Raw genomic sequence first — 16,971 nt, forward strand, 5'->3', positions numbered from 1 at the left:
GTTTTTTCATTTGTAGTATTGGGGAGAGTTAAATGTCACCTTTAACTTTCCTGGTCCCAAGAATTCAAAAAGGATTTTTTTCTTTAAGAGAGCAACTGATAGGAAATTATTGTAGATAGAAGTAAAAGGGGGGGGCTTCCCTGGTGGCGCAGTGGTTGAGAGTCCGCCTGCCGATGCAGGGGACACGGGCTCGTGCCCCGGTCCGGGAAGATCCCACATGCCGCGGAGTGGCTAGGCCCGTGAGCCATGGCCGCTGAGCCTGTGCGTCCGGAGCCTGTGCTCCACAACGGGAAAGGCCACAACAGTGAGAGGCCCGCATACTGCAAAAAAATAAAAATAAAAGTAAAAGGGGGTTTCATTATTTAAGGGAAAATTTAAAGGAAAGATATTGAGATGAAGAGGGAGCTCTTTCTCTGTGGGTGTTTACATATCCTGTGGTGTGTGTTACTCCTGATAACCATGTAAGGCATATGTTCTATTTTAATGGTCTCTCTCTAGTTTTTTTGTTTTTTTTTACCACTGGGCTTATATAAGGACTTCAGTGCTCAGAAGAGCTTATTTTTTACCTTATCTGGAATAAAATCTTATAAAAGTGGAACAAAGGGGTAATAGAATGGTGTTTAGGCCTCTGGGCAGAAATATACTGTGGGATTCTGGTGAGAGTCATCCATGGGTAATGAAATCAGGATTTAGTGAATATTCAGGAGTCTGGCATAACAGTGCATATAGGTTAAGAGAGAAGTAGGGTCTCTTGGGGGTTAGGGGAGCAGAGCCAAAAAAGCATTCTGAATTTTAGGCCTAAAATGATTAAAGATGAAACGTGGTTCCAACATTTGCTGTAAATCTGATGGCAGTCTCAAATGGAAAAGCTTCATGGTTACAATCAACAGTGTTATATTTTCAGGTGTCTTATCTACTTTTCAGATAGGTCTGACTAATGCCAGTTTCTATTGAAAATCTCATGGTTAATTGCAACATTTTTGCCACCAGTAGTAGTATTACTTTTTCCGGTTGTACTTCTTTAATGAATCTCTGTCTGTTAATGTATTCATCTCATTGAGTGCAAGTCAGCCAGCTGCCACATTATGGCTACCAGGAGGGTTATTTTTCTGGCCATATCACTTAGGCTCTTGGGCCCAGGCCTTCAAAGGATGTATTAGCTTTTTGTTTAAAATGAAGTAATTTTCCTCTATAAAGATTGTTTCATTTTTGTCAATAACATGTTTATGGGTTCCACACTCTGATATGAAACTAATTCTAAATAAGCATTTTTGAAAAGTTGTTTTTCTTTTTCTTTTGCAGGTATATTCTAGAGAACAAGTCTTCAGACACCTTTGCCGTATTGACTCTGAGCTGTCAGGGGACTCAGGCTTATGAGGAGGTACTGTCACAGAAAACAGTGTCTAGTGAAGACGACAAGAAAGAGGGAAAAGGATCGGAAGAAGAAGCTAAAATACTGTAGAAAACCATGGTAGGTTATTATTTATGTTTCCTTAATTTAGTTACCAAAGATCTCAGTCGCTTGAAGTTGAAACCGTTAACAGTGAGGGCAAGTGAAAAAAAGTGGTGGTAATTTTTTGCTCCAGTGTATCAGCTAAAGATGGCATTCTACTATTTAAGCAAAGCAAATGAGTTCAGATTTATTACGAGCCCTTTAAACCACAAGATGGAGCCCCATGAGCCTGCAGGCCGTAAATTATTAAATACAAAGGAGGGAATGCTCATAAATAATATTTTCTAATAAAACTGGCATTAGCAAACTGATACAAATGGCTAAGGTGACCTTGAACTTGAAATTATGTAATTTTTCTCTAGCTTTCTACCTGAAACTCAGTTTTTTTCCCATGGAAATTAAAAATCCTGAACCAGTCCTTTAAGTACTGATATGAAGGGTTTGGAGTTTATAAAATGTGTGAGTATTTAACTCAAAAAGACACCTTTTTTCACATGCTTTTAATTTTAAAATAATAGGGTCAGGTGTTGAGTGTATTGAGGGCACTGAACTGAATATCATGGAAACCTTGCTTTTTGTGGAAAGTTAATACTTAAATTGAATTTGAGATGTTAGATGAGGTCATAACATCTGGTCCCTAACTTTTTAATTGGTAAAATGTGCTGAATATTTTTCTCCTCATATTTTGGTTCTGGACGATGCTGTGTGAATTTTTCCATAAGTGAGAAAAGGCTTTAAAAAGATGTTGTAAGTGAGGGAAAAAGCACAAAAATATTAATCATCAGTATGTTTGAAATATGTTGTTTAGCAAGTCTGATGGTATTTCTTTAAATGACATTTGATTTTTTAAAAATCTGTTTTAGAGGTTATAACTTAGTTGACTTACTCTTTAAAGAAGGAATTCTACTAATATTTTAGTTCTGGATGGCGGGGAAAAAGTGTTAACTTGGGATTTTCTCTGTCATTTACGTTTATGGTGAGATGTGAAAAATGACACTGTAACTTGTGTTTCTTCCCATATAAATTATTTGCCTTTTCAGCTTATTTATCTACTATAGTCTTGATATTCTTTGAACTTAAAGAAATGTTTTATATGTATTACTTGTCATAGTTGATGAAAATTCCTTTCCTAGTTTATTCATTTTAAATGTAGCTTTAGATGTCTGGTGTAGAAATTTTGTGTTTACGTAGTTTAATTGGTCAGTAGGTGCTTTCCAGTTTTGCCTTAGATCTCTCAGGTTTGAAAGAGAACTTTGTTTCTGCATAGTTCTTCCAATTAATTTTTTAATACTTAAAATCAATATGGAGCTTATTTGGGTAAATAAGGTAGCTTTCTTTTTTGGGAGTGGTAATACCATTCATTCAGTTCTTTCATCACTGTTTCATGATGCTTGTCCTATCACATCCAGTAGATTCTTGGGTTTAACATTGGCAGTCTTATGTTTTTTGTGAGAGAAAGGCCAAAGGTTTGTGTTAGGTAGCAGTGTGTAATTTTCCTAAGGTGTGGCCAGTGTGCAGGACTGAGTAACTTAATTTAGTAACTTAGTAACTCATCATAAAACTAAATGACAGAGAAAATCCCAAGTTAACAATTTTTCCCCCACCATCGAGAACTAAAATATTAGTGGAATTTTTTCTTTAAAGAGCAAGTTAACTATCAATAAGTTATAATCCCTAGAACAACCTAGCATCTCCAATTTGTTACATGGGTCTTTTGTTTTCTTGTTAACTTATTTTGGGGTATATAAGTAAATCTCATGAAGTGGTTAAAAAGTTTTTTTCTTTGTAGCAAAAGACTTCTCCAGTTGGAAAACTGGTCATGGACTTTGAGAGCAAGAAAGAAATCTAGACAGAGATTGGCTTTTGTCTAGAAAAAAGGAAAGCTTCATGATTGATTTTAGTAACTTTTATTATGTAATAATTGAGGGTTTCAAAGGATTACTTACCTTTTTAGTTATAGCTTGCTTCATTTTGTAGGGGACAATGATACTGTAGTATTAATTTACTAGTGTCCAAATTAATCTGATTTTAAAACATTGACATTCAAACAAAAACAAAAGAGACAAGACTGATAAAGCATTGCAAATATATTATTTTGCAGTAAAGACTTTAAAACAAAATATTTACTGTCTGCTAGCACATAATTTCATGTAAGTTAGGGCACTGTAGCCACCCTTTAAGTCAAATACTTTTGGCTTTATGGAAACTCACCAAGTTTTCCTTGTTCATTTTGCTCTGTACTGGTACAAGTGTCTTTATGGTATTTGTAAATTTGGAAATATTCAAAGGTTTTTGGATGTGTGACTCATGAGTGTGAAGGATCTACTCTATTAAATTTTCATGAAATTCATTCTGTTTCTAGGCTGTAATCTGTTCCACTGATTTCTGGGCCAGCATGTCATTTTAATTATTGCTTTTAACATTTTTGATATTTTAGCATAATGGTACCACCCATCCACCTTTGTAGAATAGTTCTTGATACACTCATGACTTCCCTCCCCCCACCCAAAATGAGCTTTAAAATTATTTTTGTTGAGTATTAAAATCTATCTTGAGGGGATTTTGATTGAGAATGTGAATACATTTGTAAATTAGTTTGGAAAATTAATTCTTTTACAATATGTATTTTCCCCATTCTGGAATTTGGAATATCTCCTAGTAATCTATTTAAAAAATGAAAGCTGCACACCAAAGTTTGAATGCCAAATAATAAATAATATTCTAATGTGGTCCATAGTTTTACTATCTTGTTCACATATAACTTTGTATTTTGTGTTATTACTATGTTACAAAATCTCAATTTTTCTAGATGCAGAAGTGTCCAGGAGTTTGGAAAGGAGTGACTGGGTATCATGAGTCACCCATATGCATTTCTAGATACTCTGTCGAAGCTAGGAAGTATCTTGTTTCTTGTAGATGATGTGTGATATGGATGACCTTTTTTGACGTGGTATTGAAAACACATAGATTGAGCTAAAATGTGGCATATACATAATACTGAATGTAACTTGGGTGAACTCTTCCAAAATATGAAGGAAAGATCTCTAATTTTCTGGTGTGGAGTTTGGCAGGATGGGGTTTTACTTCCTTTCTTGAGCAGTTTTTCATTGCCTCAGTGTTAACTGTTTCACAGCAGTTTGACAATTAATGCTATGACTTGACTTAAATATATTTGTAAGTCATCCTTTTCAGGTAACATTTCTTTTATTGAAGTAATAGTTTCCTTTCACCTTCTGACAGAGATCTATTAGATCTTTTGCCAATGATGATCGCCATGTTATGGTGAAACATTCAACAATTTATCCGTCTCCGGAGGAACTTGAAGCTGTTCAGAATATGGTGTCTACTGTTGAGTGTGCTCTTAAACATGTCTCGGATTGGCTGGATGAAACAAATAAAGGCACAAAAGCAGAGGGTGAGACAGAAGTGAAGAAGGATGAGGCTGTAGACTCCTATTCCAAGTGAGTGTGACCTGACATTTGTGGTGCTGTCCTGTAATGCCCAGGGTCCTGTCCCACTGGATTACATTTGCTGTTTGGTGTTCTTTGGGTTCTCTCATTTATACGACTGTAAACAGGAAGTAAATGTTTGTGGAATTTTTCTGAGTTAAATTTGCAGGGAAAGCAAGAAAGGAATAATGATTAGACCAGAAAAAGAAGATAGACCTGTTCAGGATGCCTTTCGAGGGAGCAGGCACCAAGCCCTTTTAAAAGAAACTTCTCTTTTTCGGAGGTTATGCTCTGTCGTCTTTTTCATGTGTTGGTTTAGCCTCCTAAATTCAGAAATAAATAGTAGTGTTTTTGGTCTCTGGGAAAATCATAGAATGTCATTTTTGTCAGGCATTTAAAAATCCTGGTGTAGAAGAGAGAGTGCAGGAGAATATACTGTAAAGGTTTTTATGACTGTATCTGCCTTGTTGATTTCCAGGATCCAGTACAGTATCTTGCATATAGTAAATGCTCATTGGGTATTTGTGGAATGAATGAAGGCCTAATGGGAGCCAGACCCTTCAACAATTATAGCACAGTATTCCCAGTGCTGCAACAACAGTAAGAGATTAATGAGATGAAGCTGAATGACAACTAGGAAACTTTTTATGCCTTGCTAAACTTAGAGTTATTGTTTTGAGCAATGTCACTATGATTGGAATAATTGTATGGTTTACTTCGAAAAATGTAGCTCATTTGACTCTATTGTATTAATAGGATTAAGAACATTACTTTGGCTGCAGCTGGTAAATTGAGGATAGAAGTTACAGAATTTTTTCTCAGGCTTTCAATTCTAAATCTGTGATAAGTAGATAATAGTGGGAAGGTAGTAATAAATTGATATCTTTAACTGAGTGATAGTGTAACCTTTCCATCTTCAGATGAAAGAAAATCAGTATCAGTTTTTAGCTGAAGAATGTATTTTCTTGACTTTGTTAGCTTTTTACGGGTAATATATACATTGTATCTAGTCAGGGACTTGTCAGCTAGAAGTTTCTTGGCAGTAATTCACTTTTTCTTGCATATGATGGCTTTAAAAAAGATACTGTCAAATTTGGGGGTTCTTGGTAATTAGTAGTATCATCCAGTAATCTAGCCCATTCCCAGTGCAAGTTAAATCCCAGTCCCTGTGCAAGTGAAATAGTCATGCATTCCTTATTTATTGATTGACTGATTGGCCACGCTGTGTGGTTTTCATGGTCTTAGTTCGTGGACCAGGGATTGAACTCCGGCCATGGCAGTGAACATGCTGAGTCCTAACCACTGGACCGCCAGTGAGTTACCACATTACATATTTAAATTGCACGTTGGAATGTGTTTATACCCTTTTAAAATCTTTTTTTTTTATTGTGATAAAATACATATAAAATTTGCTATTTTTACTATTTCTAAGTGGAGTTTTAGTTTTCAGTGAAGTTCAGGCCTTCTAAATACATCTTCTGTTTGCTGTCAAGGCTGAGCAGACCTTTGGAAAGTGCTCCAGTAGACTTTTGCTTAACTGGATCAGGTCACTGAGTTTTCAAGGTTTTTAAAAGATAACATACTCCGTGCTTTGTTTGGATCTTTAAATAGAGTGCTCTGTGTGCAGGCTATTGATTGCCTCTGTAAAGTGTTTCCAGTTTGTGGAACATTCCGGGGTTGAGCACTTGTGTATGGTTCTTCCCATGTGGTAGAACTCAAGGAGTGCAGCACGATCGTGTCCTTAGAACAGAGGCGTCCAAGAACAGAGGTGTGTTCTGGTCATAGATACGTATTATGCTCCTGGAGTATGCTAAGCACTACAGAGGGCATAGAGATGGGGAAAGCTAGCTTATATTTACTAAGCACCTCCTGTTGCCAGAGACTGGTAGGCAGCTTTAACCTGTGTGCTGTTACCTTACCTTTTTACAAGCTGACTCACAAGTCAAATAAATTGAATAAGTTTACACTATTTGTATTTTAGGAATATTAGCTTAATTTTAATTAGTTCCCTATATCTGGGTCACTTGCGTTATAATACGTCATATTCAAATTCATTATTAAAATTCAGAACTGAATTAGGACTTAGTTTCTCTGCTCAGTCATGCTGTCTTGTACATGATAAGACCAAGTATATCATAATTATGATATGGAATTTAATAAGCAAGCTAATAATGGCTAGTTAAGAATGTCTACCATTTATTGGGTGCCAATTACTGTACCAGATTACTTTTCACATTATTTTACAACAAACCTGCTAGTCTCTATTATTGTTATCCCCCTTCTCCACCCCCATTTTACTTAAGAGATTTCCACTACTTATGAAAAAACAGGAACTCAGAATCATTAACAAACTTTAACTTGCTTAAGGTCAGTGAATGAGTGTGTGGTGGAGTCAGGATTCACATTCAAGTCTGTCGGACTCCCGATCCAGTTTTCTTAGCATCTTTACTTCACGTATCTGTGACAAAAATGTGAAAATACAGAGCAGGGAGAGACTATATGCTGGTTCGGGGGATCAGAAAAAACTTTATGAAGGAGGTAGCGTTTGCAGTAGGTCCAGAGGATGAGTAGGGTTTTGTCAGGCAGTGGAAGTGGAAGAAGAAATAAATCTCAGCAAAGATCTAGGTGTGAGAAAGTATAGGGACTGTTTAAGGAATATTGAGCTATTAATATATCCCAGGCTCTGGGCTAAGTTCATTACTTACACTAATTAAATGACATTCTCAGTACCACTCTGAGGAAGGTATTATTTCTTTTCTACAAATGAGAAGGCAGGCTCAAAAGAGTCAAGTAATTTGTAATTTGTCCAATGTCACACAGTAAGTGGCAGAGCTGGGATTCGAAGCAGGAAGTCATGCTGTCTCCTCAGTTGCCTCCCAATATGCTCATGTCTAAGTGTTCAGTGGAATACCAGGAAAATAACAGGCAGAGTTCCATCCATGTGGTGCTTTTGGAAGACTGTTCTGGTTGCAACATACTGCGTACATACAGTAGCTGAGATAGATGGTAGGGGTTAGTTTTAGGAAGGCCAGTGGAGAGGAAGTTATTGAGGTGGTCTAGGTAAGAGGTAGTAAGAGCCTGAAAAGAAGCTAGTTTGAAGGCAGGGGTTTGAGGGTGATTACAGAGGGGGAATTAAAAAACTGTTACTAGATTTGGGAGAATGAGAAGATGAAAGAACAGGGATATAGAAGAAAAAAGAATCAAAGATGAGACTCTGTTCTTTTTTTTTTTTTTGCGGTACACGGGCCTCTCACTGTTGTGGCCTCTCCCGTTGCGGAGCACAGGCTCCGGACGCGCAGGCTCAGCGGCCATGGCTCACGGGCCCAGCCGCTCCGCGGCATGTGGGATCTTCCTGGACCGGGGCACGAACCCGTGTCCCCTGCATCGGCGGGCGGACTCTCAACCACTGCGCCACCAGGGAAACCCTAGACTCTATTCTTAATATCAAATAATTCCATACTTGGTTCACTTCCTTCAAAATGCTTTTTCTTTCTTTCTATACTTGTACCACCCTTATAGTTTTTCATTGATTTAACGTTTACTGAATCTCTAAGGAGTGTCAGGCACTGAGCCGTGGCTGGGTTATTTATAACTTCCTGTCTTGTTTCCACTGCCACAATTTACTTCTGTCCCTTCTCCTTTCTCTAGTTCATTCCCCACTCTGCTGACTTGGGCCCAACTCTGCTGATTCTTTGCCTCCAGCTAGAATGACCTTTTTTTCTATTTAACCAAATCACGACTCTGCTGAAGTCACACTTGCAGGTTGCCTTGCTTGACCTCTCTAATTTTGACCTCTCTCTTTTCTGAAATTGGGAAGCAGCTGTAATTATATAAAGAACTTGAGTGTTACGGTCAGACCGACTTGAGTTTGAATCTCGGCTTTGCCATTTTACTCTCTCTGTGAACTTGAGCAATTAATCACTTTTTCTGAGATTCGCATTCCTTGTCTTTCAAATACAGGGCTCTCTTTGTAAGGTTTAATGAGATCTGTGGCACTCAGTTTATTCTCAGATGTCACCTTTCTCTTCCCTTTGAAGCAGGTTTTAAACAGCTTTTGTACTTAGTCTGCAGTGTGAGCCTCAGGAGCTGGAGAGTTTGGAGCTCCTTTAGTATGTTTTCCATACTCAAACAGTTGCTTGCTTGTTGAATGACCGCTCAGTTTAGTTACATTTTCACTTGTGATTGAGGGAAATGAACCAATAAGAAACTTTTGGTATTAAAATCAAGGATAGATGTTAACAGTATTCTTACGCACCATTCATGACTTGATGTTCTTTGAATGTTTGTTCTTTTAGCTACCACTGGATATGGAATGCCTGTGTTGGCAGATCATCTTTGGGTTCCTCAGCTCTTTACTTTTATCACATTATTCTCCTTTCCCCAGAAACTTTTATGGATTCCTAGAATGCTACAGCTAGAAGGGATGAGCTAAGGCTTATCTAGTGGATAGCCATTTTACAGTTACATATACTGAGCCAGCAGGCACCACTAGGAGTAGAGCTCAGGTCTTTTAATTTCCACCCTGATGTTCCTTCTTAGTATACCACGGTGTTCATGTTTCTCACAATTCTTTAATTACTTAATTAAAAGACAGAAGGAGGAAGTTAGAAAAATTGAAAAGATATTTAAGGGGATACAGTATTTTTGGATTTTCCTAAGCAATATAGATTTAATAAAGTATTGAAAGATCTGTAGTCTGAAATATTCTCCCTATTGATTCTTTGTGGTAGATAGTTTATGAGCCTTAAATCTGAGATGTACTTTTGCAGAATTTTGGATATTTGGATTTATGTTCTCCCTTATCAATTCATATGGTTAGCCAGAAAGCCAAGTGATGATGAAGTTATAGTTTGGGAAATAGGTTGTGAAAGTAATCATTCAGACTTTTATTTTTAGGGATCAAGGTGGTCGGACATTATGTGGTGTAATGAGGATTGGCCTGGTTGCAAAAGGCTTGCTGATTAAAGATGATATGGACTTGGAGCTGGTTTTAATGTGCAAAGACAAACCCACAGAGACCCTGTTAAATACAGTCAAAGATAATCTTCCTATTCAGATTCAGGTGAGTACAGTTTAATTGTACCTCTAGGAGAATTTGTAAAAAGGTAAAAATAGGCCGTGACCTTGATAAATTTAATAAGAAATTGGTAATAGTAAAGGGTAGGTACAGACAAGAGGAATTGCTACTCTGGGTCAGTGACTCATCCATCACATCTAAGGCAAACTTCTGGTGATTAGTATTAAGGATATATTTACCAAATTAAGATGGCTCTTAAAGTACAGTCTTAAATTTTTCAGATGTGTCTTGCTGACAGTCTTCATGTTTTCCAGACTAGGCCTCTCAGCATTATAAAACTCTTAGAAAGGTTGGTATAATGCAGAAAAGAATTGAAAGATCAAAAAGAGCCTAGACAACTGGAGACTTCCATAGATGATAATTTTTTAAATTGAAGACTGTTAATTTAACTTCACTCATTCATTCTGTTAATGGAAAGTCGCTATTAATTCCTTGTTTCCAAACCTTTTTCACATTGGGATGCATTTAGACAATTTTAATGTTGTCATGCTTCCTGGAGGATGCTGCTGGAGGCTGAGGGCTCCTCAGGGCTGAAGTCAACCGGTTCGTCTGGGGCTGTGGTCACCTTAGGACCTGCTCTGCCAGCCTGCTCCAAGGGCTAGTTGCATCACTAATTGGGAAGCAATGATCACCTTTCAATTTCAGATGTGTTATCTGTGGTATAATTAGATTATAGCTTTTTGATGATTTCATATCAGTTAGTCCTTACATCCATGTCACATAAATAGATACGAGTATACAAGGTCAAACTGTTGAGTTGTTGAATGCTCTCTTTTTTTGTTGTTGGTTTCCTGTATTTGTATTTCTTCTAAAGAGACTTTTTCCCCCCAAGTAATATGAATTCTAAATTTGTTTTTATTAGCTTTGTTACTGGATCATTTTCTTTCATATTCACCAACTGATCTTCAAAACCATCTTCCTGATTTTTTAATCTACTGTTCCTGACACTCAAATTTGTGTTACTTGTTGACACATTCTCCTGTATTAACTTCTGGAGCACTGTTTTATTTTATCATTTTTAGATCTTAAGGTTTTCTAAGTGACTGAACAAACATTTGGCTTTTCCATTTTCAATTCTGATTGAAGAAAGGTTTCTGTTCTTTCAAGGGTTAAATTCATTTCTTTTAAAAAATTATTTTAAATCCTTATGTGATCATTTGGGGAGGGAGAGTGGTAAGCAACATGGAGTACAATAAAGCTTTAAGAAATGGAAAGCTCAGTAACGGTTTTCTGAATAACTATACTTTTGTTATCAGAATGTTAACAAAATTCATCTTTTTTCCATTATTTTTTATATTGTTTTAAAATTTAATCTTTATTTCTGCTTTTATTGTAGTGAACATTGTTACTCTTAGATCTATGCTAAAGCAGTGATCAAAGGGTTGGACATAGAGGCTTTTCCAACCATCTCACCCCCTTTTCTGTTCCACTTAGTGAGTCCTGTTTATGAGAGTGGTCATATTTTCAGGTATGTCAGGATGGAAAAAGGGTTGAGAACCATTTGCACTAAGAAACTGAAGTTCTTATCCTGACGATCTGTCGTATTTCTTGAGTATTGAAGATAGAGGAGATTGGAGCTTCAGTTGCATTAATAGAACTTTCTCTGTGTAGATCACAACTGTGTGAACTCTGCATTTTCTCTCCTGAGTGAGGGTCTTTATTTCTGGGCACCACAGTTTTAAAATGTTCTTGTCGAGCTAGCAGGTGTTCAACGGAGGGACCCAGGAGAGAGTGTGGGCTGTGTAAACTGTTTCAAAGTTGAAGAGAGGAGGGCTTTTTAGCCTAGAGAAGCCGAAAAAAGACACAAATATCTTTAGATCTTTGAAGAGCTTCTTGGAAAAGGTAAAGGTGGCCTGAACTCTTAAGACCAGTGGTGGACATTATAAGAAACAACAGAAATTAACACAGCATTGTGAAGCAATTATACTCCAATAAAGATGTATTAAAAAAATTTTCTTTTTAAACTGCTGAAAAAAAAAAAAAAGAAACATATTTGAATTTACCATAGCCAATAGAGTAATCCGGCAGTGAAACCGGCTGCTTTGTGTGATGGTTAGATCCATGACCATAGGTGTTTGGGTAAAGGTACCCAAATAAAATGGGTATGTAATTGTACACCCATTTTATATTAAATTGTATACATGTACACACATATATACACCCACATATGTACGCATAAGCACAGACATAGTTTTATTACTAATAATATTTCAGAAAATCATTTTAAATGTGATTTTTACCTTTAAAAATCACTACCTCCCCTTTGTTTTCTTGGTGTTTATTTGGAAAACCAGTCTCTGATATGATATGATCTTATTTTCTTGTGAATTAAAAATCTTTTTCCTGAGCACTTATTATAGCAAAACTTTCAGTTATCAAAGTACCTTAATTAATTGGGGTTGTACCTTACCTTTTCTCTACATACTCTTTTCTAGGGTGATTTTAGTACTTCCTTGAGCAAGGGAGAAGGATGACCAAAACCAGAATCACTTAGAATTAGTCTAGCCCAAAACTCATGCCATATGTTTATTACTTTGGATGTGTCTTATGGTGATCTGCATGTATAATTTTTTTTAAGACATATACATGAGACCTATATTTTATTTTTTTAAATTTTATCGTTTAAAATATTTTTCTATCTATCTATCTATCTATCTGGCTGTGTCGGGTGTTAGTTGTGGTGTGCGGGCTCTTCATTGTGTCACGTGGGCTTCTCTCTAGTTGTGGCGCATGGGCTCAGTAGTTGCAGCACGTGGGTTCTCTAGTGGCCGTGGGCTCTCTAGTTGTGGCACGTGGGCTCAGTAGTTGTGGCATGTGGACTCTCTAGTTGTGGCGTGCAGGCTCTAGAGCGTGCAGGTTTAGTTGCCCCGCGGTATGTGGGATCTTAGTTCCCCAACCAGGGATCGAACCCGCATCCCCTGCATTGGAAGTTGGATTCTTAATCACTGGACCATTGAAATTTACTTGCAATTTCAAACTAAATTGAAAAATTTAGTTTGCTTTTTCTCTGATACATCTTTAATACTCTTATAGTGGCAAAATGAATGTGAGCCGTTTTCTGCTTTTTCTCTGTATTCTAGTTCTGGTTTTTCTAGCCACTGTGTGGCTTTTCCCTTCCTTGGTTTCCTCTGTTCAAAATTAAGGTAATGAATTTTCTATTTTCTGTCTTTTTTGGGATGTTTAATGGTAAAATGCTAGTTTTATATAAATGGCTTTTAGTTCTTTCAATGCTCGGTGATGAGCAGAGACCCAGGAGTGTTTCCATTCAGCTATTTATGTCAGATAATAGATACTAAATTTCACCACCAAGAATGGCCCTGCACAACTTATTAAACTATTAACTTTAATGATACGTTAAATATAACAATATATGATTCTAATTGGTGATTATTTTTTGTATGTGTATAATTGTATGTTAAAAGAAGCAATGTACATTTCCCTGTGGATGTCAGATGACTTGCCCTGAAGAAGGTCTCACTTGAATGATCTCTGAGACCTGTTGTTAGGAAGTTAGTTACTTGTTTATATTAACTTTTTTGCTGATGAGTGACTGTGCAGAGATCCTTTTTTATTCATTCTTACTTGATTTTCTTTAAAAATCTACATAATCTTATATAAAAACCTATCTAATCTTATAAGTTCTTAGCAAGTAGGAGTTCCTGTTTAGGCTGTCCTATCAAAAAGTTATCAGTTTAGAGCAGTGGTCCCCAACCTTTTTGGCACCAGGGACCGGTTTTGTGGAAGACAGTTTTTCCATGGGGGTGCATGGGGGGGAATGGTTTAGGCAGTAATATGAGCGATGGGGGGGAGCAGATGAAGCTTCCCTTGCTTGCCCGCCACTTACCTCCTGCTGTACGGCCTGGTTCTTAACAGGCCACGGACCGGTACAGAGGAACAATTATAGAATAATAAACTGCTGGGAATGCTCTCTAAACTGGGGGTTTATTATTCTATAATTATCCTCTGTAATAATTTCAAGAACAATAATTTACCTTTTCTCATATAATGATGCTTTTGGTAACTTTCATTTTCAAATATTAGAAAGAATGGTTTTAAATGTTGTTTAATAATTGTATAGATGATTGACATTGTGGTTGCTATTTGAGGGATGGAGAAAGGATTTGCTGGTAAGTTGGGAGGAGAGAAAAATGTTACCTCTACACTAAAGAACTAGTTAAAGACTATTTGCTCTTTTAGCACAGTAATACTAATCGTTAATAACATTTAAAAACTTAAGGGGCAATCATTCATTTTTTGAAATTTTAATTAATTGGGTATTTTTGAAATCTCTGTGACTTTCAGAAACTCACAGAAGAGAAATATCAAGTGGAACAATGTGTAGATGAGGCATCTATTATAATTCGGAATACAAAAGAACCCACGCTAACTTTGAAGGTGATACTTACTTCCCCTCTAATTAGGGACGAATTGGAGAAGAAGGACGGAGGTACACATGTGTATATATATATATATATATAGATAGATAGATGTATATATATAAATATATATTTGTTTTGTTCACATAAGCACTCTCTTGAATGCTATGTTAATTGTTTTATGGATTTAAGAAATACCTGTCTTCATTTGTTTTACGCCACTTATAGTATTTTAAGCAGCTTTATTTACACAATCACTGTATTTACAAAAATGTTTATATTGGAAATATAAGATACGTTAATTAATTCAAAAACCTGTGCTTATCATGTTGGTCTTAAATCCACTTTAATTTTTATACTGTTTTGGTGTTCTGTTTTACTTTGTCTAGTATTGCAGTGTTATTGGTATCAGCCAACCTATTCTGTGTGGCTTGGTTATTAGGTCTGATTCTAGGGTTAAATGTGGTTCAAAACAGTATTATTTTCAAATTTACTCACTTATTGTGTCAAGTTACTCATTTGCACATCTCTCTTGACTTCTAATAACTATATAACCTCTTAAGAATTATGCTTTATCTAATTGCCTAAGTGTAAATGTTTTATAATGTAAGAGATACAAATTGGGGGACTGATTTTTTTTTTTAATAAATAATCTTTAGTAAATTTCTTTTCTAGGAGGTTTGTGATCCTGTTAACATTTAAAATTTTATATATGTGGGAATCATGCTTTAAACTAACTTTCTTCTGAAGCTGAAAAGAATTTCTGCATGGCAATGCCATCGTACAAAAGAGTGATAAATCTCTTCAGTTTTGAGAAGTAATGATGGAGCTGGGTTTCTTTTTTGATATTTTTATCCTTTCACATTAGCTTGTTACTGCCTCTCAGTCCTGTCACTAGAAACTTGCCATGTGATATTTCCCCTGTGTCAGACCTTTGACCAACTGGCCCCTCCCTATCATGACAATTTAGAGGCAATGCGGCTTAACTGGACCAACGTGGGGTGGGGGGGGAATCCCTGTTGCTGTTTTTCATCACTAGACATTCAGCAGGTTCCATTGCTTACTCCCCTACCTGAAATACCAGTGCAGCAAGAAGTATTGGTTAGTGTCTTAATTTATTTCAAGTTGATGATAAAGGAAGAAAAAGACACATTTACCAGAGATGTTAGAATTTCGAGTTTTGGCAGACATGACTCAGGATTTCTTAAAGTAAAAGTGATAGACTCCTTTTGTAAAAAGTCTTCTGGGGTAACTAAAATCAGCTATACCATACCCGACGGATATAAACTAGACACATTTATGAGTCATAGCTTAAAATTAAAATGCATCCTATCTATAATTAGGTTTATGCCTGTACTTTTTTTTTTGGCTGCATATAGTATCTCTAACACCTCTGAAGAACCAATCTTAAATGGCTTAATTTCTTTAACAGCTTTACAGTTCACCATTAACTGTAGAACTATAAAATGATTTCTGAAGTATCAAGATAATTCTGTTAATTCTGGTAAGCTGTGTTCTCTTGACCCTCTAGTGTAAAACTAACCATTTCTAAGTATAGTTATAATTATAGATATTATTAAAAATTCTTTGAGTATAGAGAGATGAAAGAAGATTGAAGTTGCCAAAGGCTAGATTTGTCTAGATTTGAAATTGCCGAAAACTGGATAATGTTTGCTTGTAGCTGTAGACATCCCTTCCATTACTTTAAAAGTATTGAGAATATCAGGCTTCTTTTTCCCCATGGCTTTGTGCACTTACATGGGATTTTATCAGTTTTCAGTGATGCCCTTAAGCTTAGTCTGTTGCCTTTATAACTTTATGTTCAGAGAACCTGAAAACAGATTCTTAGAATATTGCACCCTTACTAGAAGACTAGTTATTACAGAATGGAATTTGTAGGAGAGTAGGAGAGTTATAGTCTCTATTCAAGGTGTTTGGGTTACTAAAGGATCCCAAGACCTCTTTATAATATGAATCTCATCAGATGATGTTAGCATAATTGTGTGGGATCAGGTAAGATGAAAGAATCAGCTTGGATCTAATGTTTTACACGTTACTTCCTCTCCTTTTAAATGGCAGAAAGATTTGCTTTGCCGTTTTCCTTAACCTCACTGCCCTGTTGACTCACTTGTTATCTCTTATAATTTGCTCATTTTGTCTAATTTGGACTTTGTCAAAGTTTTGTTTTTTTAAAATTTTTAATTTATTTTCGGCTGCGTTGGGTTTTTGTTGCTGCGCGTGGGCTTTCTTTAGTTGTGGCAAGTGGGGGCTACTCTTCATTGCGGGCTTCTCATTGCAGTGGCTTCTCTTGTTGCAGAGCACAGTCTCTAGGCACACGGCTTCAGTTGCGGCACACGGGCTCAGTAGTTGCGGCGTGCAAGCTCTAGGGTGTGCGGGATTCGGTAGTGGTGGCTTGTGGGCTCTAGAGCGCAGGCTCAGTAGTTGTGGCACGGGCTTAGTTGCTCCGCAGCATGTGGGATTTTCCTGGACCAGGGATCGAACCCGTGTCCCCTGCATTGGCAGGTGGATTCTTAACCACTGCGCCACTGGGGAAGTCCCTGTCAGAGGTTTTTGATCTGCACTAGCAGTTTTTTGTATTCCTGGGCAACTTTGAGG

General features: G+C 36.8%; 1 protein-coding gene across 4 annotated transcripts in view; it reads left to right on the forward strand.

Annotated features, from left to right (window-relative positions):
• Positions 1-1,357: 1,357 nt before the first annotated feature.
• STRBP (spermatid perinuclear RNA binding protein) overlaps positions 1,358-16,971 on the forward strand; it is a 68,306-nt gene continuing 52,692 nt past the window's right edge. For 3 of the 4 annotated variants that reach the window (XM_082842516.1, XM_082842514.1, XM_082842513.1), the window contains exons 1-4: positions 1,358-1,471; positions 4,694-4,914; positions 9,799-9,964; positions 14,282-14,426. In XM_082842516.1, the coding sequence (XP_082698642.1) occupies positions 1,469-1,471; positions 4,694-4,914; positions 9,799-9,964; positions 14,282-14,426 (535 nt within the window). In that variant the 5' untranslated portion in view covers positions 1,358-1,468. Of the gene's footprint in view, positions 1,472-4,693; positions 4,915-9,798; positions 9,965-14,281; positions 14,427-16,971 lie in introns of those variants that run through there. The other variant, XM_082842515.1, reaches the window with a different exon arrangement.

Source organism: Leucopleurus acutus (assembly GCF_964270905.1).
Source record: "Leucopleurus acutus genome assembly, chromosome: 7".
Lineage (NCBI taxonomy): Eukaryota > Metazoa > Chordata > Mammalia > Artiodactyla > Delphinidae > Leucopleurus > Leucopleurus acutus.